The sequence below is a fragment of the Micromys minutus genome, assembly GCF_963924665.1.
Source record: "Micromys minutus genome assembly, chromosome: 28".
In the NCBI taxonomy this organism is placed as follows: Eukaryota; Metazoa; Chordata; class Mammalia; order Rodentia; family Muridae; genus Micromys; species Micromys minutus.
The window spans coordinates 38,853,414-38,874,530 of record NC_137963.1 but is presented as its reverse complement, the minus strand read 5'-3'; the positions used below and the strand labels follow the sequence as shown (position 1 = coordinate 38,874,530).

Sequence of the window (21,117 nt, the reverse complement as noted above, 5' to 3'; positions counted from 1 at the left end):
TTCTATTGCTGTGACGAAACACTGCAACTAAAACGCAAGTTGGGGAGGAAAGGGTTTATTGAGTTTACACTTCCACATTGCTGATCACCAATCACTGAAGGAAGTTAGGGCAGAATCCTGGAGACAGGAGCTGAAGCTGTGGGTATGCATGGGAGATGTGCACTAACTTTCCCCAAACTTTTCTATAAATTGTTGTCTCTACATTTAACTTGTTGTGTATGTGTGTACTGTGTTGTCTATGTGTGCAGTGGCATATTTGATTGTGCCACGGTAGCCAACTCAGGTCAGCAGGCAGGCAAACAACATTTTTACCTGCTAAGTCATGTTGCCGGCTTTCTACTATGCTTAGGGTGGTTTTAGAAGGCCCGGATGTAATTCGGTGGTAGAGTTTGCCTAGCAAGTGTATACAGCCTTCTGTCCCCACTCAGCAAAACGAAAGAAGGCAGTGGTTTATGTAGCAACTTAAAAAGCAAAAAGCCAAAAAAAAAAAAAAAAAAAAAAAATCAAAGCTATGTGTATCAAGACACACAGGATTGGCAAGATGGCATACTGGATAAAGGTGTTGTCACCATGCCTGATAACCCAAGTTCCATCCAAGGGACCCACATGGTAGAACTGACTGCCAACAAGTTGGCCTCAGATCTACACACACATTTTAAGTAATTATAATTAAAAAAAAAAAAAACTCACAAATTTTCTGTCTTTACTATTTCTGAAGGCATCTATGACCCAAGAATTGGTTGGTTGCTTAATGGGGGTTTCTATGTGATGCCCAGGCTGGCTTCAGACTCCTAGGTTCAAGTAGCAAAGTGACCTTTTTTTCTTTTGAGGATAGTAACATTAAATGGTAAACGCGCTTCTCTTGGTCTAGGGCCCCATAAACATTTTCAATAATCCAGGAGGAAGGCAATGCAAGATTCTTCTACCAGCTTTCCAAGCAAGGAAGTGAGGCTCAGAAACACCAAGGGTTGAGTAGTCGGGAAGAGCTCTCACATCTGATACCCACAAAGCCCTCGAACCCCAGTAAAGGTTGTTCCTGGTCTCAGCTTTCGGTAAGGTGGCACTTCCGCTGGCTCCTCCCTCCGCTCCAAGTCACGAGTTGTCTCCAGGGCTCCGCCCCTTTGCCAGCTGATGGGGCAGCTCCCGTCTTCTGATTGGCTGTCCTTTTTGTGGCTCACCAACCCAACCGGATATAGAAGCAGGGCTTCCGCTTCCACCTTCTCCCTCCTCTCGCTCGTCCTCCGGTTGTATCCGCCAGCGCAGTGTCCGCTGCTGGGCGGGGTGTCGGCGGATCGGTCGGTTGGTTTCGGGGTCGCTGCGGTTGAGTTGGGCCGTCATGGCTGAATTGGATCCATTCGGCGCTCCCGCCGGTGCGCCCGGTGGCCCCGCGCTAGGGAACGGGGTGGCCGGCGAGGAAGACCCGGCCGCGGCCTTCTTGGCGCAGCAGGAGAGTGAGATTGCGGGCATCGAGAACGACGAGGCCTTCGCCATCCTAGACGGCGGCGCCCCGGGGCCGCAGCCACACGGCGAGCCGCCGGGGGGTCCCGGTGAGAGGGCGGCGGCGTGCGGGCGGGAGGACTTTTGGGCACGCTCGGGTCGGTGCTGTTCCGCGGGACTCGGGCTCCTCGCTGAAGCTCTAGGAGCGCAAAGAGGAAGTGAGACCCCGTCTGGGTCCCTGCACAGACCTCTGCTGCTGCAGGCGGCTGGCGTCCGAGCGCTGCTGGGCTGGGGCGGAGGGGGGCACAGATGCAATGTCTGTCCAACTTTTCACCAAGCTCTTGCTGTGCATGAAGCCCGGTCTCGGAAGCTGCCGCATTGGCGCAGTTTGGCCAGAGTTACAGACGTGTCTGAGCCCACTCGGAAATAACTGCTTATTAGGAAAAAGTAAGAATAATATAAACTTTGGGCACACGCGCAAACAAAAATGTCAACGTAGATCAGCAGTTAGGATAGATAAAATGTTGTACTGTGGGGAGGAAGATGAGGAGTTCATAGAAGGTGGGCTGGGCGCGGAGAAAGAATCTAGCCCAGAAGGATAGGTGTTAGATTACATACATTGCAGACCTTGTTGAAAGTAGGACTCCTGGCGCTTTTCTTTGGAAACAGCTTCGGAAGGAATTATTGCTTCAGGAAAAGCCAGGGAGAGTCCGGACCAATCAAAGAGGGGGGAAAAAAAGATGAATGTGGAGTGCAGTGTGGGCCGTTTCACAGCAAAGCCCAAGCAAAAGAGAAGGGTTGGGATAACAGTTTGGCCTTTGGGTGGCTTCCTTGTGTGATGCTTAGGATTGTGGTATGGGAGGGAATATTGAGTGGAACAGGACCATTCTGTCCTAAAGGAAGTAGGAAATTATCTAGAAAAGAGAGACGGAGACAGTGGCTTCCCATTTTTACTGGGGGGTGGGGGATCGTTGGGGAGCATGTACTTAGGTATTTGGGACATTGGTGCCAGAGGTTCACCACGTGCTTGAGTAAAATAGGGGGAATCCTCCATCCAAAACTGCAACTTAAAAATGAAAATGGCAGTTTGTGGGCGATTAGGAATATCTACACTCTAAACTCTGCAACTGTGAGGCAGATAGATAACCATGAGAGCAGACAACACCCAGACAGTCATGGTGCAGGCCTAGGCCTTTATGCACCAGAGGGATGCTTTTCGTGTATTTGAGGGCAGAGGTCGCAGATGATCATTCTAAGCAAGAAGAGTATTTTGGGACAGACTTACTCCTACTTTGTAAAACAAAACCAAAACAGGACATGATGCTGTCTCCTAGACAAGTCATCCCCCTGCAGGAGCTTTCATGGGAACAGGTAGTGTACCCCAGGTTTGCAGTTTCCAGCAAGCTGCTCGGACAGAACTGGGCCATAACTTAGAGCTGAGGTTGATTTTAAGTGGCAGAGGCTGTTTTCTTTGAGTGGTCTTTTGCATTTGCCTGTGAACTTCTAAATTTTGCTTTTTAGCTCTCCTTCACTTAATAGAAAGATGAATCCTAGAGAGTCGTGACTTGGTTAAGAAAACAGCAAAAACAGCTGCGCCTTGACTCTCCTCCCTCCTGTTGCAGATGTTTTAGCAGGGTGTGCCTGGATGGAAGAAAGGCTTTGTGGGTGTTTTGAAAAGGCAAGAATTGGGAGAAGTAGCACCCATAGAAGAGCAGACGCTGTAGTCAGTGTCGCGTTCAGACCACTTAGGTGTCTGGTCTCTAGTAGGTGCTCATGTGTTTGACAGATAAGTGGGCAGAAAGAACCCTGAACAGAGCACACAGCTCTTGGGGGCAGGCGGTTTGGGAAGCTAAAATGGAGAGACCAGAGCTGCACAGTTGTGCCTTTTTTTCAGCAAAGGGAAGGAAAGGGATGATTGCTGACTTAGTTCCTGGGAAAGACGTTTTTATGAACTAAGCATTTAATGACTTAATGCCAGATCCTGGCAGCGCGTTAAGGATGGTAATAGTGTAATCTCAGCACTTCCTTTTAGGATTAGAGAACTTTCATACGCAACACAGTAGTGGTTGGGATTTGGGCTATCCTATGCTGCTTGAGGGTAAATTTAGGCAATTTATGTTACTACCATCACTGCCTAGTCTGTTTTCTTCTCTGTCATAAGGGACATAATGTATACCACATGGTGTTTTAGAATTGCATTAATTACTGGTGTGTAGTAAGCAGTCAGTGAACTTTAGCTACTATTTTCCTGGAAGTAGGAAGAGGCGTTACAAGGCTTGGGGGCTCTGAGGTGTACCGTGTAAATTGAAAGTGTAGGTGAGGGCCCTGCTTCATGCACTTTCCAGAGGGACATGGGAAAAAGACAGAAACTTGCTCCCTCTTCGGGGAAGTTCCTGTGGGAGATGCTCACAGGTTAAACATGAAGGCTGGGCCAAGACATACTTTTAGGATAGGAGGTATCCAACAGGTGAAGTGGCTGGGGGCAATGAGGAGGGAGGCGGGGCAAGTCCAGGTATTGAAAAAAATCCCTTAGTGGGACCCGGCAGGAGGGAAATGTAGAAGGTACTGAGGAGCCTTGAGGAACCACGGAGCTTGGCCAGCAGGCACTGCGCTTCTGATGAGCCGAGAGATGGATTAAGGGTGTTTTCTGGAGGGAGATTAGTATTGTTGATAGAAGTGGAAGAGAGAAATTAGAGTGTTACACGTGATATTTAAGTATGCTGTGCATTTATGGAATCTAAATACCCTTCACTACCTCTGGATCCGTGCACCATCTTCCTGCTAAGCTGAGGTATTTCAGATGGGATGTGGTCTAGGTCTGCCTGACTTCATGTGCTGACATAAATGTAAGGTTAAAGTTGTTTTGCTCTGTGGAAACTGTACTCTGGTCCTTAGTTCTTTTTCTTTTGGTGGGGGGGTGAGGCAAGGTCTGTCTGTCCTTGTAGCCTGGACTGTCGTGGAACTTAGGTTCTCTAAAGTTCTGGGACTAAAGTGTGTGCTATTGTGCCTGATGTGGCCTTTCTTTCTTTCTTTCTTTCTTTCTTTCTTTTTTTTTTTTTTTTTTTTTTTTTTAGTTTATATGTTAGTACAGTGTTGCTGTTTTCAGACACACCCCCAGAAGAGGGCATTGGGAATCCCATTACAGATGGCTGTGAGCCACCATGTGGTTGTAGTTGCAGGGAATTGAACTCAAGGCCTCCGGAAGAACAGCCAGTGTTCTTAACCACTGAGCCATCTCTCCAGCCCCTCTTTTTTTTTTTTTTTGGAGAGGGTTTCTGGCTATACTGGAACTCACTCTGTAGACCAGGCTGGCCTAGAACTCACAGAGATCTGCCCACCTCTGCCTCCCAAGTGCTGGAATTAAAGGTATGCCCCACTACGGCCTGGCTTCTTTCTGGACTTCTTACGATGCCTGAGAAGGTTTTCTTGTGAGTCATTGGAATTAGTGTAGCTATCCTAACCAAGGGTCATAGATTACTTTCCTTTGTTTCTTGTGTTTGGGTCATTTGATTGGTGTAAGAATGAGAGAAGAGGACTAGAGACAAGTCTCAGTGGTTAAGATCACTGGCTGCTCTTTCTGAGGAACTGGATTCAGTTTCTAGCATCACATGGTAGCTTTAACTCCAGTTTCTGGGGATCTGATTACCTCTTCTTGTCTTTGCAGGCATTGGATACATGGTGGCGTACACATAAAGGCAAAGCACCCATATGCATAAAGTGTCAAAAGAATGATATCTAATAAAGAGCTCAGAGCATGTGCCAGAGTGGGGATGAGTCCGCAGACCTAAAGGACAGGCTGCCGTGGGGTGTGCATCGCTCTGGTTATATAGACAGAGCAATGGCCAAAGTCTTCTTTTGGGAATGGCCCTAAGCTGAACTATATTAACTGTTAGCTGTAATATATTAACCATACTGTAGGCCTGGCCAGGCTGGCCACTGGAGGCTCTGGGGTTTAGAGCTATGTCACTCTTCTGTCTTACACAAAAACACATCTCAGGTGAAATGAGGACCATCGAGGTGGCTCTGTGGGTGAAAGGCTCCTGCTGTCAAACCTGAGGCCTAAGTAAATAAAGTGTAATGCATTATTTTTAAGTACCAGAAGAAAAATATTATTGTGTGACAGCCCGTGCAGAAGCCACAAAGAGTTGGTGACATTTGCAGACAAATTAAATTGTAGTTCTCAGTATTAAATGTCATAAGCCAAACTAAAAAACAAAAGGGGACATTGGGATGTAACTGTTAGTGGAGTGCTTGCTTAGTGTGCACGAAGCCCTGGGCTCCATCAGTACCCTATAAACTGACTTATGGCGGTGTGGGCCTGTATTCCCAGCACTTGGGAGGTGGAGGAAGAGTCTTAGAAGTTTAAGGTCTATTCTCACCAACATAATGTTTGAAGACAGCCCGGGCTACAGTGAGAGCCTGTGTCAATTACACACACACACACACACACACACACACACAGAGAGAGAGAGAGAGAGAGAGAGAGAGAGAGAGAGAGAGAGAGAGAAACAGACACACACACACACACACACACACACACACGGCGGCCATAGGACAGGTTGAAGACAGTTGAGAAGATAATCAACAAGAACCCCTGAGCTCCACACGCCTGCATAGGTGCACAAAGAGAGGGGCCTGGGGAGGGAGGTGAACAAAATAGGAAAACTACTTGCAATAGAATAGGTTCATTAATAAAGAAATTTAGAGATCAGAAGACAGTAAAAACAGTGAATAAGGACCTTCTTGGTAATACATACCCTGTGTCCCAGCAGTTGTACAAGAATTTATTGAAGGAGTAGTTGACTACACCAGCCAAATACTTACTGGCTGTTAGGAACCCTTGTTAAAATTGTTAGGCCGTATGCCCCCTACCTGGGATCTGCCCAGGCTGGCCTCACAACCCTTGACCTCTTTCCTCAGCTTCTGAGTGATGGCACTACAGGTGTGTGTGCGCGCGAGTGTGTGCATGCAGGTCAGAGGAAAGCTTGCAGGAGTCCTGTTCTACTGTTTGGGTCACAGATTGGCAATTTTTAAGGAAACATTCTTTATGTGAGTGTTTTGTCTGAATACGTGTTTCTGCACCACTCCATGATAGCCATGGAGGGAGAAGGAGAGCATTGGAGCTCGTGGAACTGGAGTTACAGGTGGTTCCAAGCTGCCCTGTGGGTGCTGGGAATCAAACCTGGGTCCTCAGAAGGCCTCTAGTGCTCTTTACCACTGAGCCATCTTTCCGGCTTCCTTACCCCACCGAAGTGTTTTGTCCCCAGGGCCTCACTGAGGCAGCAGGCCGGGCTGTCTTGGCCACTGAGCTGGGCTCCAGCTCTGCCATCCATCACGTCTTTCAGGCTGTGTCTGGCTCGTAGCTTTGAGTACCATACGGTAGTGGCCGTGGTGGGTACAGCGCACCGTGCATTCTATAGAATCCTTAACCCTTTGGCCCAGCATTGACGTTTCCCTGATTGACGGGCTGAACTCTTGTGTCTTGCAGATGCCGTTGATGGAGTTATGAACGGTGAGCACTACCAGGTACAGCGCTCCTCACTGGGATGACAGTGGCCTCGGTTTACATACTGTGTGCCACCTGCCACATCTAGCACTGTGAATGTCACTGGTCACAGTGGAGTCCTGGCTGTCCCAGAACTAAGTCATTCTCTCTGTTAGTGTAGTGAGGCTGAGCTGGCATGTCCCCGGCTGGCCGCACGGTGTAACTAATCAGTTCGCAGTTATGTGTGGTTGTCAGCATGTTGTTGGCTCTCGAGTCCCTGCCCTCTGACCCACAGTCACACACACTTTTTGACACTGCCCTGGTTTGACTCTAGTTGCTCTACTTTTTCTTCTGAATTCTTTAAGATGTACCGTTTGGTTAGATGGTATTCGGTGACTGTTTCCTGCATAGGAGAATGCCATCGGACATCTTAGGCTCTAGGCTTGGCTTTGCTATGTGCTTAGCTCTGTCACTTTGAAGGTAGCACATAGTCTCTGTCAAGTGAGGAGAGAAACTGATCACAGTGTCCTAATATGTCCCTTTCCCATCCAGCCTCAACTTCCCTGTCACCCACCCGTGCCCCACTTTTTAACAGATAACAGCTAGTCTGCCTCCTTCCCGAGTGCAGCCCAGGTAGTACTGCGGCGGTGCAGGGAGCCCTGGTGGCTCGTGGCTCTCTTGTTGCTTTAAGCGATCTTTAACATCTTACACCAGCCAGCCTCGCTGTGTGACCTGACATCCTACTCCAGTGAAGAACGTTTCAGACAGGCTTGGGGTACTGACGGTCTATAATTGTTTTGTGTTCAGGAGAGCAATGGCCCAACAGACAGTTACGCAGCCATCTCAGAAGTGGATCGATTGCAGTCAGAGCCTGAGAGCATCCGTAAGTGGAGAGAAGAGCAGACGGAGCGCCTGGAAGCCCTCGGTAAGGAGCCCTGTCCTGCTTTCGGGTGTCTGTTTTCAGTAGCATCGTTGATGTGGACTGGACTCCTCCCCTTTAAGCTTGCACCAGCCGCAGTGTCTGTTCAGTCTTGAGGAAGTTGTATTTTCAGCCTAAAGGTCACAAGGCCACTGACAAGGCTGTGCTTCATTGGAGGCTGTCGCGTGAAGAACTTGGTGTATGGGGAGGCGTCTTCTCCAGGAAGACCCTGGATCTGAAGTGAAAGGCTCAGTTCAGGATGGCACCTTGCTTGCCCTTCCTGTCTGCGGGTGCCTGGCTCCCATCTGTCACCGTCACCATCCAGGGCGATGTCGGTGTAACTGACCTAGAGCTCAAGTGTATGGGAACTTGACGTACCGTTGATGGGAGCAACATGGCGGTTCACTTATGGTTTGAAAGGTGAATCTTGTGTTAGGAACTTCCTTGTTGCAGTGGGAACACGGAAAGAGCCAGCTTAAGGAAGAAGGTTTCATTTGGCTCAGTCTCAGAAATGGGCTGCTGGCTCTGTGACTTTTAGGTCTAGCAAGAGAGAAGCATCCTGGGAGAACAGACAAAGGACATCTATTCACCTCATAGCAGCCACCACGTCACCTAGGCTTTTCTTTCCCTGTCACCACATTTTCCAGTGGTCCATTCGGTTCCCAGTCCGTCATTTAGGTTGGATCTCTTATAGTCCAGCCACTTCCCAACAAATAGCACCCTGAGCCTTTTTTTTAAGGTTCATAATTGAATTTATGTGTATAAATGTTTTGGCAGCATGTATGTCTGTGTACATGTGTCTGGTACCTGCAGAGGTCAGAGGTCAGGAGGGGTGTTGGGTCGCCTGCACCTGGAGTTACGGGTGGTTGTGACCCATTATGTGGGTGCTGTTCCTCTACAAATCAACAAGTGCTCTAACTTCCGATTCTTCAGGAGTCTTTTAGGGGCTCTGTCATATTCAAGTCATAACAGGAAACATGGACTTTTTTCTTTCCTTACTATCTCCGTAAGGTGAAGGATCTTTTGCATTAAAAAAATATTTATTTTTATTTTATGTTGGTGGTTTTGACTGCATGTATGTCTTAGTGCGGGTGTTGGATGCCCTGGAACAGGAGTTAAACAGTTGTCAGCTGCCATGTGGGTGTTGAGAACTGAACCCAGGTCCTCTGGAAGAGCGTCCAGTGCTCTTAACTGCTGAGCCATCTCTCTGGCTCCCTTTTGTATTTTTATGAGTAAAGTTATTAGGACTAGAAGCAGGTTATTTGAAGCACACAGCTAAGAGGTGTGGTAAAAACAAGTCTGCGTTAGTCTGCTCTGCTACCGGGCCCACATCCACTCCCACCAGCCACATTGCTTTCTAAGTACATTTGTGTACACGGCTGTCCAGCCTGCAGGCCACGCCCACCTTTGGCTCAGTTCTTCACGATCAGGGAAGCCTGGTGGTGCGCAGTGCTGAGACGGTGTGAGGAGCTGATCGGTGGTGCTTGCTTTCATCAGGTACTTGTTAAGATTTCAGGCTAACAGTAGGAAAAGGAACACTGGCGGGTTATTGATTTATTTATATTGAGTCTCTCTTTGTAGTCCTGGTTGTCCCTGGGATCGCTGTGTAGACCGGGTTAGCCTGAACTCAGAGTTCTGCCTGCCTCTCTGGGCCTATCGAGTGCTGAGATTAAGCATGTGCACTATCATGGCCAGTTCTTAATGACTTTCATTTAGTTAGAGTGCGTGTGTGTGTGTGTGTGTGTGTGTGTGTGTGTGTACACCAGTGGTGCCTGGTGCCTTCAGAGGCTAAGAGGGTTTGAGGTCCCTGGGAACCCAGATAGATGATTGAGAGCCACCGTGCGGGTGCTGGAACCTAACCTGGATCCTCTGTTAGAGCAACAAATGCTCTTAAGTGCTAGGCGTCTCTCTGGTCCTCATGTGTGGTTTATAGAGGCATGTGCACATGCGCCTTTTGTTCTGGCTGATCAGCTCTAACATACAGACATGACTTCCTGTCTGTTTTATTCTATAACTCCTAGAAATGTGACGTCTAAGAAGTCTTCATGTACCTATGCCAGTAGTTATTCCTCTGACACTGGCCTTAGTTTTCAGACGGGGTAACTGACTCTTAGACATAGGAAAAGACCTAACCAAGTAACCTAACCAGTATATGTAAGTACACCGTAGCTGTCTTCAGACACACCAGAAGAAGTCACCAGATCTTAATACGAATGGTTGTGAGCCGCCATGTGGTTGCCGGGATTTGAACTCGGGACCTCTGGGAGAGCAGTCAGTGCTCTAACCACTGAGCCATCTCTCCAGCTCAGCAGATCTTTTATCCCTAGTTTCAAAGCTTCCAAAACAGTGACCCTGAATAGCAGCAGCAAACTTTTCCTCAGTGGAAATACTTGGTATGTTCACCTTTGGCCAGTTGTCCTGTTTGTAATGTTAGTGCTGGCTGTGGTAACACAAGCCCCTGCTCAAGTGCTTGTAACAGGAATTCAGAAGCTCAGTTTTATGCTTTGTTCATTTTTAGTCAGCTTACATTCCAGAGGCCTTGTGTGGCTGGAAGCTACTATATTGGCGAGTGCAGTTTAAGGTGTTGCAAATAGGCCGTCGGGCCTTAGCAGCTGTGGTTTTTTTGCTTGCTTTTGTCTTTAGTGAGGGCTTGGACGCAGAGTTTGTCTTCACAGAAAGAGTACATTTTGGTGGTAGGAAATTTCTTTAATTATCAAGTTTGTGTTTTGAACAATTTTTTGAAGAATTTTCTTAACTAAGGAGCCTTCACCCAGCTTCGCCACAAAGTCTCATAGTGTAGTCCTGTTTGACCTGAGATTTGTTGTGTATACCAAACTGGCTTTAAACTTAGGAGCCTTTTGAGCTGAGATTACATATGCATCCCCAGTCCCAACTCAAGGTGGCTACTTCAGGGAAAGTCGAACATTTGGTCTTGTATTACAGATTGTTGGCAGTTAGGGGTCTCTGCAGTTTTACCCTTTTTGTCCTACAAGAACTGAGAAAGAGCGGATGTTAAAGTCGAGGGTCGGGGGCTGGAGAGATGGCTCAGTGGTTAAGAGCATCGTCTGCTCTTCCAAAGGATCCAGGTTCGAATCCTAGCACCTACATGGCAGCTCACAGCTGTCTGTAATTCCAGTGCCAAAGGACCTGACGGTCTCACACCAATGCACATAAAATAGAGTTAAATACATTATTAAAATAAGTCGAGGGTCAGTGCAGTGCAGCAGAGTTGGTGGCCCTGCTCTCAAATGTCATTCCTGAGAGGAGCAGTGAGGGTGGCTGGAGGAGGGCTCCTGTCAGTGTGTCTTGCTCTGAAGGAGGCTCCTTCCTTTCTGCTCCAACTCCTGTGTTTAGATCTGTGTCCCATCAGGCTGAACAGCAAGATTCTGAATTACTTTTAGTAGCACATCCTAAATCTGTAAAGGCCAGAAGAAAGCATCCTGTTTTTATACTGAATACATTCTGTTAGAGATGATTGCCCATCTTACTTCCGTTAGACTAATCCATTTTAGAAACATGTCCATATTTTAATCCTAACATTTAATGAAAACTATGTATGCTGGCCGCGGTGACACCTGCCTCTAATCCTAGCAGTTGAGAGACAGCCAAGTTCGAGGCCTGTCTGAGCTGTACAGAAGGTTACCGTCCATTTTGGGCCACCTCATGAAACTGAAAAAAAAAAGACTTTTCAGACACAGCCTCTCTATTATGTGTCTCTTGTTTCTCTGGCTGTCCTGACACTGATACTTAGATCAGACTGGCCTCAGATTACAGAGAACCATCTGCCTCTGCCTCCAGGTGCTGGGACTAAAGGTGTGCGCTGTTCTGTCTAACCCTACCAAAAATAATTTTAATGACTGCTAGAATACGTAGAAAGAATATAGTCCGATCAAAAAACACTTAAAATTTTAAACATTTCAAGGTTCTGTGGGACGCAGGATTGGACTCAGGTCATTTGCTTGCTTGGCAAAGTGCTTCTACCCCGGAGCCATCTCAGACACAAAAGGGCTGTGATTGGAAGTAACTCCCCTTTGTCCTTGATGGTCACATGTCTCTCAGCTTCCAGAGTCTGATGGCGGTGTAGTCTGTCCTCTGTCCTGTGTGCCATGGGCAGGCCATCAGAAGTCCTCTGCAGCATGTCAGAGGCTTTAGACGGGTCTCATGCGAATGCCAGGCATCTTCTGGTGAGTTAAACGACAACATGGAGAGTCGATAAAGCAGGACACATGGAGATGACTCCCACGGGCTGGCACAGGATGCTGGGCGTGTCTCGAAAAGGGCAGATGCCCAGGACTGCTCTGCTTCTTCAGACTGTCCTTACTTGATGCCACCCTGCTTTCACTCCCTTCTCCAAGATGCTGATTACAGGTTGGGCTCTAACTCTGCACTTGGAGAACTCCTGGTTACTGGTAGCCGTGATGGTTACATAGTAGTCATGTGTCATTTCCAGTCCTGCCTACTGCAGTGAGTTGTGTGAGCTTGAGAAAGACTAGGTGTTTGCTCCTCCCTGGTCCATGGCAAGTTTACTCCACTTGTTGAGTTTCTGGTTTTTTTTTCCTCCCTCACTACTGAAGATGAACAAAATTTGTCTTTTTCGGAGTATTGTAAAGGTTGAGCTACATGTAAAACTTGTGCCAAAGAGGATGTCCCCAAGAACGTGTTTGACTGTTACAGTGCCTCACGTGTGCCACTAGCGATGATCATGCTTCCCTGCCTTTGTGACTGGTGGTCTTCAGCCAAGCGTGCAACACTACATTTAATTTTACGACTTCACAGTGGAGTTGGAAAGATGGCCCGTGGCGTAAGCACTGGCTGCTCTTGCAGAGGACCCCGTTCAATTCATAGCACCCATGCGGCAGCTCACAGCTGTCTGTCACTCCATCTCACAGGTTCTCGTGCATGTGTGCCCAGTTGTGTGTGAGTGTGTGTACACACACCAAAAAAGAGCTTCCAAAGGAGAAGATGTTTGAGAACCCAGGCTAGCAAACCTACCTATGTGAATTCTGAACCTACTGTCCTGAGCCTCTCGGTGATTGTTGGATGGTGAGCCTGTGTCCGTGGTCAGCAGTTCCTCCATCCCTGTTTTCTTTCACTTAGCTCTGATACAAGCTGCCATCCAAGCTGGAGTAGCTGTTGGCTGCTCTGTGTCCTGCCATTCTCTGATTGTGAGTCATTCTGCCTCTGCAAATCCCACTATTAGTTTCCTGCCTCACACAAGTGTTTGCCGTATTTATGAGGAGAGTAACGTTGTGCTGTCTAAAAATATAATGGTTACATTAGGGGTGTGGACTGTGCAGTTCTAGGAGTTAGAAGAATCTGTTCAGCTAGTTGGGAGAGTGCTTGCCTGGCATGCACACAGTGCTGACGTCTGAACTGGGCATAGCAGACGTTTCTGTAGAGGAGTGTTCGGAAGGAGAAGCAGGAGGCACAAGTTCAAGGTTTCCACCGGTGTCTTAGGTTTAAGGTCATCCTGGGCTACATGAAATACTGGCTCATAAAAAAGTTGTATCTAGGCCTGTGCACCACGTGTGTGAAGTACCTGTAGAGGCCAGAAGAGAGAGTATTGGATCTCCTGGAACTGGAACGGAACCCTGGTCCTTGGAAAGAGTGGTCAGGCTCTTCACTGATGAGCAGTATTTCCCCCCAGCATAAGTATGCTCACACCCGCGTGCTAACACATGACACCAACTTGTATTCTTTCTCTCCTAAAAGACGCCAACTCTCGGAAGCAGGAAGCAGAGTGGAAGGAGAAGGCGGTGAAGGAGCTGGAGGAGTGGTACGCGCGACAGGACGAGCAGCTGCAGAAGACAAAGGCAAACAACAGGTAGGTGGCGCTGGGCACGGCCTGCCCTCGGAGACTCAGCGGGTCCATTTTCTAGGGCGCAGTCCACGCTCTTGGCTGTGCCCACTTTCTTAGAAAGGCCTTGGAGATCTAGAAGAAACAGAGGCCACAAGTTTCCTGGGTCTCAAACTTGGATTGAGTTTGGCTCTTAAACTGGGTTTGGTTTCATCGGCTGTAATGGTGTGATCTGGGAAAGGTAGGCCCTGGAGAGCCTTGAGGTGAAAGAGTCTCATTACTTTTGAGACAATTACAGACTAACCTATACAGATCCCTAAGTGTAACCCTGCCCTCCTAAAGAGGCTTTCTGACACTCTTAGCCTGGATGTGCTCTGTGATTAGGTAGCTCAGGATGGTCCAACTGCTGCCTGGGCTTAAGAAGCTTTGAGTAAATTTAAATTGGTTTTCTCAAAATGCTTAAAACACACACATCACACATGCACACACACACACATCACACACACAGTGAAAGTTAATACTGTGGAGAGGAAACACTCATTTCCCATCATTACAAACAGTAGCTGTGCTATACACTTGTTTCTTGGTCCTTATTTCTCGGCTGCAGCTCTGCCTGTAGGTGAGCTTTCTGCTGGCTTCAGAGCCAACTCTCACCAGGCAGAGGCACGCCACTCATTTCACTGTTAAAACACAGAAACAAAGCCCAGGGAAGACGGGGCCTTAGGTTATTATCTGTGGAAGTCTGTCAGAAAATGTAGCTGACCCCTAGAGCAGCCTGCTGGTGCCATTGAGAAACACCTGTGACAGGATAGTGGGCTCTTCCACGATGTCCTTTAAAGCTTCTGTGTCTCTTGATCACCTTTGGCACTGTTCTTTGGTGCCCAGCCCAGGCCTCTGCCCCTGGTCATTTCTCTAGGGCTGAACTCTAAGACAGTGCCTTTCAGGTTCCGTGTGAGAAAGGCGGGAGGTACTGTGTAGTCCGCTCAGGTGCCGTCAGCTGCCCAGAGCTTGGCTCTTCCCACCTCACGATGACAGGCAGGATGCAAAGGCGCCCGAGGTCCGTCCACTCACGCCTGACCAGGTCCCCACGGCTTCAGCAACTTGACACATAGGTTTTCAAACTTAGTAATGAAGGCATTGGAACAGGCTTACTCTCTATTTAGAGGAGTGCCCTGTGTCTACTGTAGGAACTTAGGGTGTGGTCTGAACACGGTACTTGTTTACTAGGACAAGGTCCAGCTGATTGGTCCTCCCTAGCTTCAGAGAAGGGCTTTCTCATGGAGTGTTAACATTGCTGTCAGAAACCAACTTAACGGCCTTGTGAGTCTGCTCACAGGCTGGTGTATAAACGCAGGGTATGCCAGCCACCGTCCCCATGATCCTAGGGCAGAAGATACTCTTTTTACTCTTTCGTCCTGTAGTTTTGGTTTTTTATGTTTTGGGGGTGGATTTGTTTTTGTTTTTCGGGGGGGGGGGTTGTTTGTGGGGGTTTCTTGGTTTGGTGTTTTTTTGTGAGACAAGTCTTTCTATGTAATCCTGGTGGCTGGTGTCAGACTCAGATCCTCCTGTGATTCCTTCAGAGGATGGTGGTTAGGATTTATAAATCATTGGAGGGGCCAGGAATTAAATCCTCAAAACGAGCGAGGGAAGGGTGGGGTTTCTTCACGCCATTTGTGGCACCACATTGCTGTAGTCGGATGCTCTGCCGGCTGAGACGGCAGTGAGGCTAACCTGGGGCTAACCTGGGGCATACAGACCGTGCTTAAACAAAACTCCTCACTAAGACATTGGGAGCACATGGCGGCCAGGCCCTCCTGAGCGGGGTGTAGAGGAGTCAGCAGAAGCGAGGTGGGTGGTGTAGATGGTTGTGCTGTCAGTGCCAAGCCACATCGATGACCCCCAGATCAGGTCGAGCTGTCACCGCACCAGAGCAACATCTCCCTTCCCAAGCCAGCAGAGAACATCCCCCTTGTTAGCAGTCTCTTGTGTTAGGACTTTCAGCCCTAACCAAGGCCTGAAACCATTTGAAATAAAATCCATCATTCTTAGTAGCAGTGGACTTCTTTTCCCAGGCCCACTGCAGAGCTATTTCTAGAATGAAGTTCCGAAGGGTTATTTTAGGCCCTCGGTCAGACATTCCTCTCCCCCCTTCCCAGGTTTTCCTGAGCACCCCGACAGTTGCTGATTCCAGGTCTGCCTTATCCTGGGGGAAGAGCAGGCAGGTGGGGTTCCTGTGTCTGCTGGGTGTAGTTTTGTCCTTCAGAGGCATTGCTTGTCACTGACGTGCTTTATTCTTGGCTAGTTTCGAAGGGGCAGAGCCTCACAAGGGCCTTTGTTGGGAAGTGATACCCTGAAGGGGAGACAGTAAACCTTTCTTCTCCCCCAGTCAGAGCTCTGTGGCGTTAAATGGATTAGGCTAAGCCTTCTGTAAACTAAAGGGATCAGGGTGGGCCAGCTGCCTGCCCTTCCTTGCCTCCCACTTAAGTGACTCACCAGCAGCTGTTTGCCTGCTGAGTCCCTGAGCTGCAGCCAGGCTGCTCCTTTTGCTTGCTTTAAATTTCCACAGCTACCTCTGTGGAGAACTAGGAAAGAATGGACAGTATGTGTGCATTTTGAAAGTAAAGCTAAGGCGGCTGGAGGTGTGGCTGAGTTAGCGGATTGTGTAGCATGTGTGAGGCCCTGGGCGTGGTTGGAAGCACCACCTGAAGGGGGCACTCACAGTCCCAGCCCAGCCCTCCTAAGACCTTAATGAGTGATTATGATTGTCCTTTAAAAACCCTTCCAGCCAGTCTCTGCTTCCTCAATTTTGGGAGGCCATGGCTACAAAGTGAGATCCTATCTCAGAAAAACAAAGTTTTCCTGGTTTTTATTTTATCCTGAAACAATGTAGCAAAGGACAAGCTGAGACTTAACCAGGTTACTCAGTGTGTGTGCCCTGGTGTCTCAGGTTCAGTGTGTGTGCCCTGGTGTGTCAGGTTACTCAGTGTGTGTGTGTGCCCTGGTGTGTCAGGTTACTCAGTGTGTGTGCCCTGGTGTGTCAGGTTACTCAGTGTGTGTGTGCCCTGGTGTGTCAGGTTACTCAGTGTGTGTGCCCTGGTGTGTCAGGTTACTCAGTGTGTGTGTGCCCTGGTGTGTCAGGTTACTCAGTGTGTGTGCCCTGGTGTGTCAGGTTACTCAGTGTGTGTGCCCTGGTGTGTCAGGTTACTCAGTGTGTGTGCCCTGGTGTCTCAGGTTCAGTGTGTGTGCCCTGGTATGTCAGGTTACTCGGTGTGTGTGCCCTGGTGTGTCAGGTTCAGTGTGTGTGCCCTGGTGTGTCAGGTTACTCAGTGTGTGTGCCCTGGTGTCTCAGGTTCAGTGTGTGTGCCCTGGTGTGTCAGGTTCAGTGTGTGTGCCCTGGTGTGTCAGGTTCAGTGTGTGTGCCCTGGTGTGTCAGGTTACTCAGTGTGTGTGCCCTGGTGTCTCAGGTTCAGTGTGTGTGCCCTGGTGTGTCAGGTTACTCAGTGTGTGTGTGCCCTGGTGTGTCAGGTTACTCGGTGTGTGCCCTAGTGTGTCAGGTCCTGTTGTTTGACCCCCGTCAGGATTGTAAGCTACACTTTGTCAAAAGCCCAGACTGCCATGTAAGTGTTTAGAAACTGCCCTGGCTTCCTGAGCAGACACAGAACCCCAGGGCCAGAGCCCAGACGCTTCCGTTTCCCCAGACCGCTTTCCCTCCAGCCTCTCTCATGTCTGAGACAGACATTTTGCAACAGCCAGAGGTTTTTATTCCACCAAGAGAGTGTGGGAAAGCAGTGATTAGGTCCGAGATTTGGGATTAAATCTTTGGGACTGCGCCCATCTCTTGCCTAACAGTGATCATACCCAGCGATAATTCCTGAGGCTGGCAGAAGGCAGCACGGCACGCTGAGCTGGCAAATGTTAATTGATGGTGGATAAAGCATGTGCACCAGGAGCCACCAAGTCTCCACTAAGCTTGGGGCTGACTGGGGAGGGTGGGAACGGTAGCGGTGTATGGACTGGGATGAAGCCCGTGACAAAGTGCTTACTAAAGGTTGTCGCTGGTAAGACCCAAAGCTGGAGCTGCAGTGCTCTCCTGAGGAGAGCCGTGAAGGCCAGCTTCCAAGATGCCTCTGTGCACTGGAGTGCCCACCGCCGGAAGCCCCCTGGGGTCAGATGGAGCCTTGGGAGCAGCTCCCCTGGGTGCTGTCACACCTCTACTGTGGATTTTGGATGTTTCTGCCTCTCAATGTTTTCTCTTTTTTCCTGCCTGCTTGCCTGCCTTTTGGACTTCTTGCTGTCTAGGGTAGCAGACGAAGCTTTCTACAAACAACCCTTCGCTGACGTGATTGGTTATGTGTATGTTGCAAAACTAATTCCTTTTCCTGTTTTGATTCTTTCTTTTCTGTTTAGAGTTAATGCACTTTTTTGTCACAAGTTGCTTTGCTTTGTAAAATATCTCACATTGGCTCTGTGGGGTTGCTTGAGAGCTGATGAGCTAGATGTGACCGTTGCTAATCTTGTAGGACTGTCAGCCCACGTACTCCCTGATGACATTTTCATACTGAGGCCCTGGAGGGAAGCAAACCTTCATGCTCTCTTAGACTCTTAGATGGGTCTGACCACTCGCTGGTGCTGACAACTTCCAAGCCCTGCTGCCTGATGGGAAGGAGCGTTTTCCCCGTGGAGCTGGTGACGACCTAAGATGTTAGGGCCCATGGTCAGCAGCACCATAGATTACCAGAGCCAGAGCTGGGAAGTATGGGGGCGGGCTCACTTGCCAATTCCTGATCCTTAAAGAATGTGAAGTGTCACTTACTCAGGCAGGGTGGGCATCTGTCACCTTTTCCTCTGGTCTTAGATTTCAGAAATTGCTGTTTTAGTGGCCAGCTTCTGGTGCCCTGTCCCCTTCCCCCAGCCCAGGCCCCCAGCTGTGAAGTCAAGGTAGTCAAAACTGTCCAGTAAACTTGAGGCTCCTCCCCCGGAACACTGTCTTCTCTGGAAAAGCTTTTCTGTTTTTAATAGAGATCCTTGTTAATGAAAACTGTATTGCTGAGGACTTGGAAATAGTCCCGTTTCCCTTTTAATGATAGAAGTAGGGAGAAAAATGACAACTGCTCGGGCAAGGTGGCAGACAGTCTCTTGGGGCCTCCGAGCCTGAAATGTCCACCTCACTAGACGGCAGAACTGGGTTTCCTGGGTCCCTGGTGAGTTTGCACCGAGACTTGTGAAATGCTGGACTTACAGGCGGTGTTCACTTTGACTGTTACACGTCCTCTGGAGTAGAGATGGAGACTGGAAAAGTTGAGTCTGGGTTTGCTGGACTGCAGGGTGGCCCGGCAAAGGCAGCTGCACGCTCCCAGGCCTAGAAAGACCGGCCAGGGCATGTCTAGCTTACTGACCATCTGCATTGAGCCATTCTCATTTTCCATATCTGACCTAAAGTTTCTCCTTGTTTCTTTTCTTCTCTTCACCTTTAAGCACAAACATAAACCATCCTTGCTACAGCCTAGAACAGTTAAGTAACCCTTTCTCACTGCCCTAACTGTGTGTGCCATGAAGTCGCAGTGTTGTAGTGGCTCTGGGCTTCAGCAGTGTTTGCCACGGCCATCCCTGTGAGAGTGCCACCCTCTGTCCCCACAGCCGGTCATGTCCATTGCTTTTGCTTTGCCCGTGATGCTTGTTGGAGTAGCTGACGTACATTGTGTCTTTCTCCCACTTCTCCCACCGTCCTCTGGGCTGTTGCTCCAGCCAGTTAGTTCCCACTGGGGGCGGGCTGGTCCTAATGTGAAAGAATGTTGGAGTGGCATCCTGCCAAGAAGCAGCTCACGTTGGCTCTCCTTCCAGGGTCTTCCCTGAGTGGCACCAGATGCCTGGCTGGAGAGAAAATGGCAGACTGTTGGCTGAGCTGGTGAATGTCCTAACCCCTCCAGAACGGCTTCAGTCTCTAGTGCCTGCTAGCATGGGAGCTTGGTCTTGAATGCCTTTGCTCTGCCCTGTTTCTCTCCAGCCTTGTTAGTTTCAGCCATTATGCAGTGACTCAAGGGCTTTTTAGAACTCTTAATCCCTCGAACCTCAGTATAGCCCAGCACGAGCTACTTGGCAAGCCCTTGATCGACCTGCTGCTTTCTCTTATTCAGAAAAGCAGTTTGTAGTTGGCCAAGGACTTGGTTTTTCATGCTCTAATGAGCAAAGCCAGCCATAGAGACAGACCGAGCCCTGAACCAAACCTGTACTCCGCCATTTCACACAGCAGCCTGGGTACCTGTATCTAGGAGAGCTGGCCACATATCTGCCCTCGCTTCTGACCTGAGCTCTAGGGGCTGATACTCTGGAAAACCAGAATGCCACTGAGTCAAAAGTCACTTACTCTGTAACAAGTTATAGCAAGGCAGCCAACAGATAGTTCAGAGGGTTTTTTACATTAGACCAACATATCCTGTTATTGCTTCCAGGGCAGCAGAAGAAGCCTTTGTAAACGACATTGATGAGTCGTCCCCAGGCACTGAGTGGGAGCGGGTGGCTCGCCTGTGTGACTTTAACCCCAAGTCCAGCAAACAGGCCAAAGATGTGTCTCGCATGCGCTCAGTCCTCATCTCCCTGAAGCAGGCCCCCCTGGTGCATTGAAGAGCCACCTGTGGAAACACTACGTCTACAATATCTTAATCCTACTCAGTGAAGCTGTTCACGTAATTGGATTAATTATGTTGAGTTCTTTTGGACCAAACATTTTGTCTTTAGAGTTGATCATTGTTTGTGATTGCATGTTTCCTTCAACTGTGTTCTCCCTGGCATTCAGAGAAGAGAGAGGAAGAAGAAGGGAGGGAAGCTCCCAACAGTAGCCTCAACCTGTGCTTTTGTGCATTATTCTGAGAATAAATTTCTGTTTCAAACAATATATACATGAAGCATCTTTAATTGATCTCAAAATGGTGCTGCAGCTTGGGGAGGTTTTAAAGGGGTGAGTGGTCCTCAGTTATTTCTGGGGCTAAGAAGGCACAGCCCTTTTTAAACTCTAGTAGCTCCAAATTTCTGGTGTTTGGGTTGGGGGGTACTAGAGAGCGTACCTGGGGTCGGGTGTGCTAGGTAAGCAAGCTATCACAGCCCTTAAACCGCCCTGTTTCCTTTCCAAATTGGTCTAACAGAAGAACCAGTTTAAAGCCCCTCCTTGATGCCCTACTCCTCTCCCCTGAGCTCATGGCCCTACAGCATAGCCCTTGGTTACACACCATTGTCTGGGCTTTGCTTTGCTACATGACAGCTTTAAATTTTGATAATACAGATGAAATAAACCAGAGGACAGAAGCAATGGCTGTGAATTCCAAAGCTAGATCATAAGGGGTGGGACAGCTGACGTGTTAAATCTCTGCCTGGTAACCCCGAGCCACTGTGTGTCAAGGAAGCACAGGCTTGCCCAAGACCACCTGAGAGACATTCCTGTCAGCTCTGACAAGTTCACAATGCTGGGAGCAAAAGCTCTCTGCC

General features: G+C 48.8%; 1 protein-coding gene across 3 annotated transcripts; it reads left to right on the top strand.

Moving 5' to 3' along the window:
* Positions 1–1,221: 1,221 nt before the first annotated feature.
* CLTA (clathrin light chain A) lies at positions 1,222–20,520 on the top strand. 3 transcript variants are annotated; one of them, XM_080939974.1, is made up of 6 exons: positions 1,222–1,547; positions 6,926–6,963; positions 7,730–7,847; positions 13,554–13,665; positions 19,114–19,149; positions 20,088–20,520. In XM_080939974.1, exons 1-6 carry the CDS (start codon positions 1,337–1,339, stop codon positions 20,257–20,259), a joined length of 687 nt encoding a protein of 228 aa, XP_080796100.1. In that variant the 5' UTR covers positions 1,222–1,336; the 3' UTR covers positions 20,260–20,520. The 3 variants fall into 3 exon arrangements, with proteins under 3 accessions (XP_080796100.1, XP_080796099.1, XP_080796101.1); XM_080939973.1 differs by lacking the exon at positions 19,114–19,149 and adding an exon at positions 17,938–17,991; XM_080939975.1 differs by lacking the exon at positions 19,114–19,149.
* Positions 20,521–21,117: the final 597 nt, after the last annotated feature.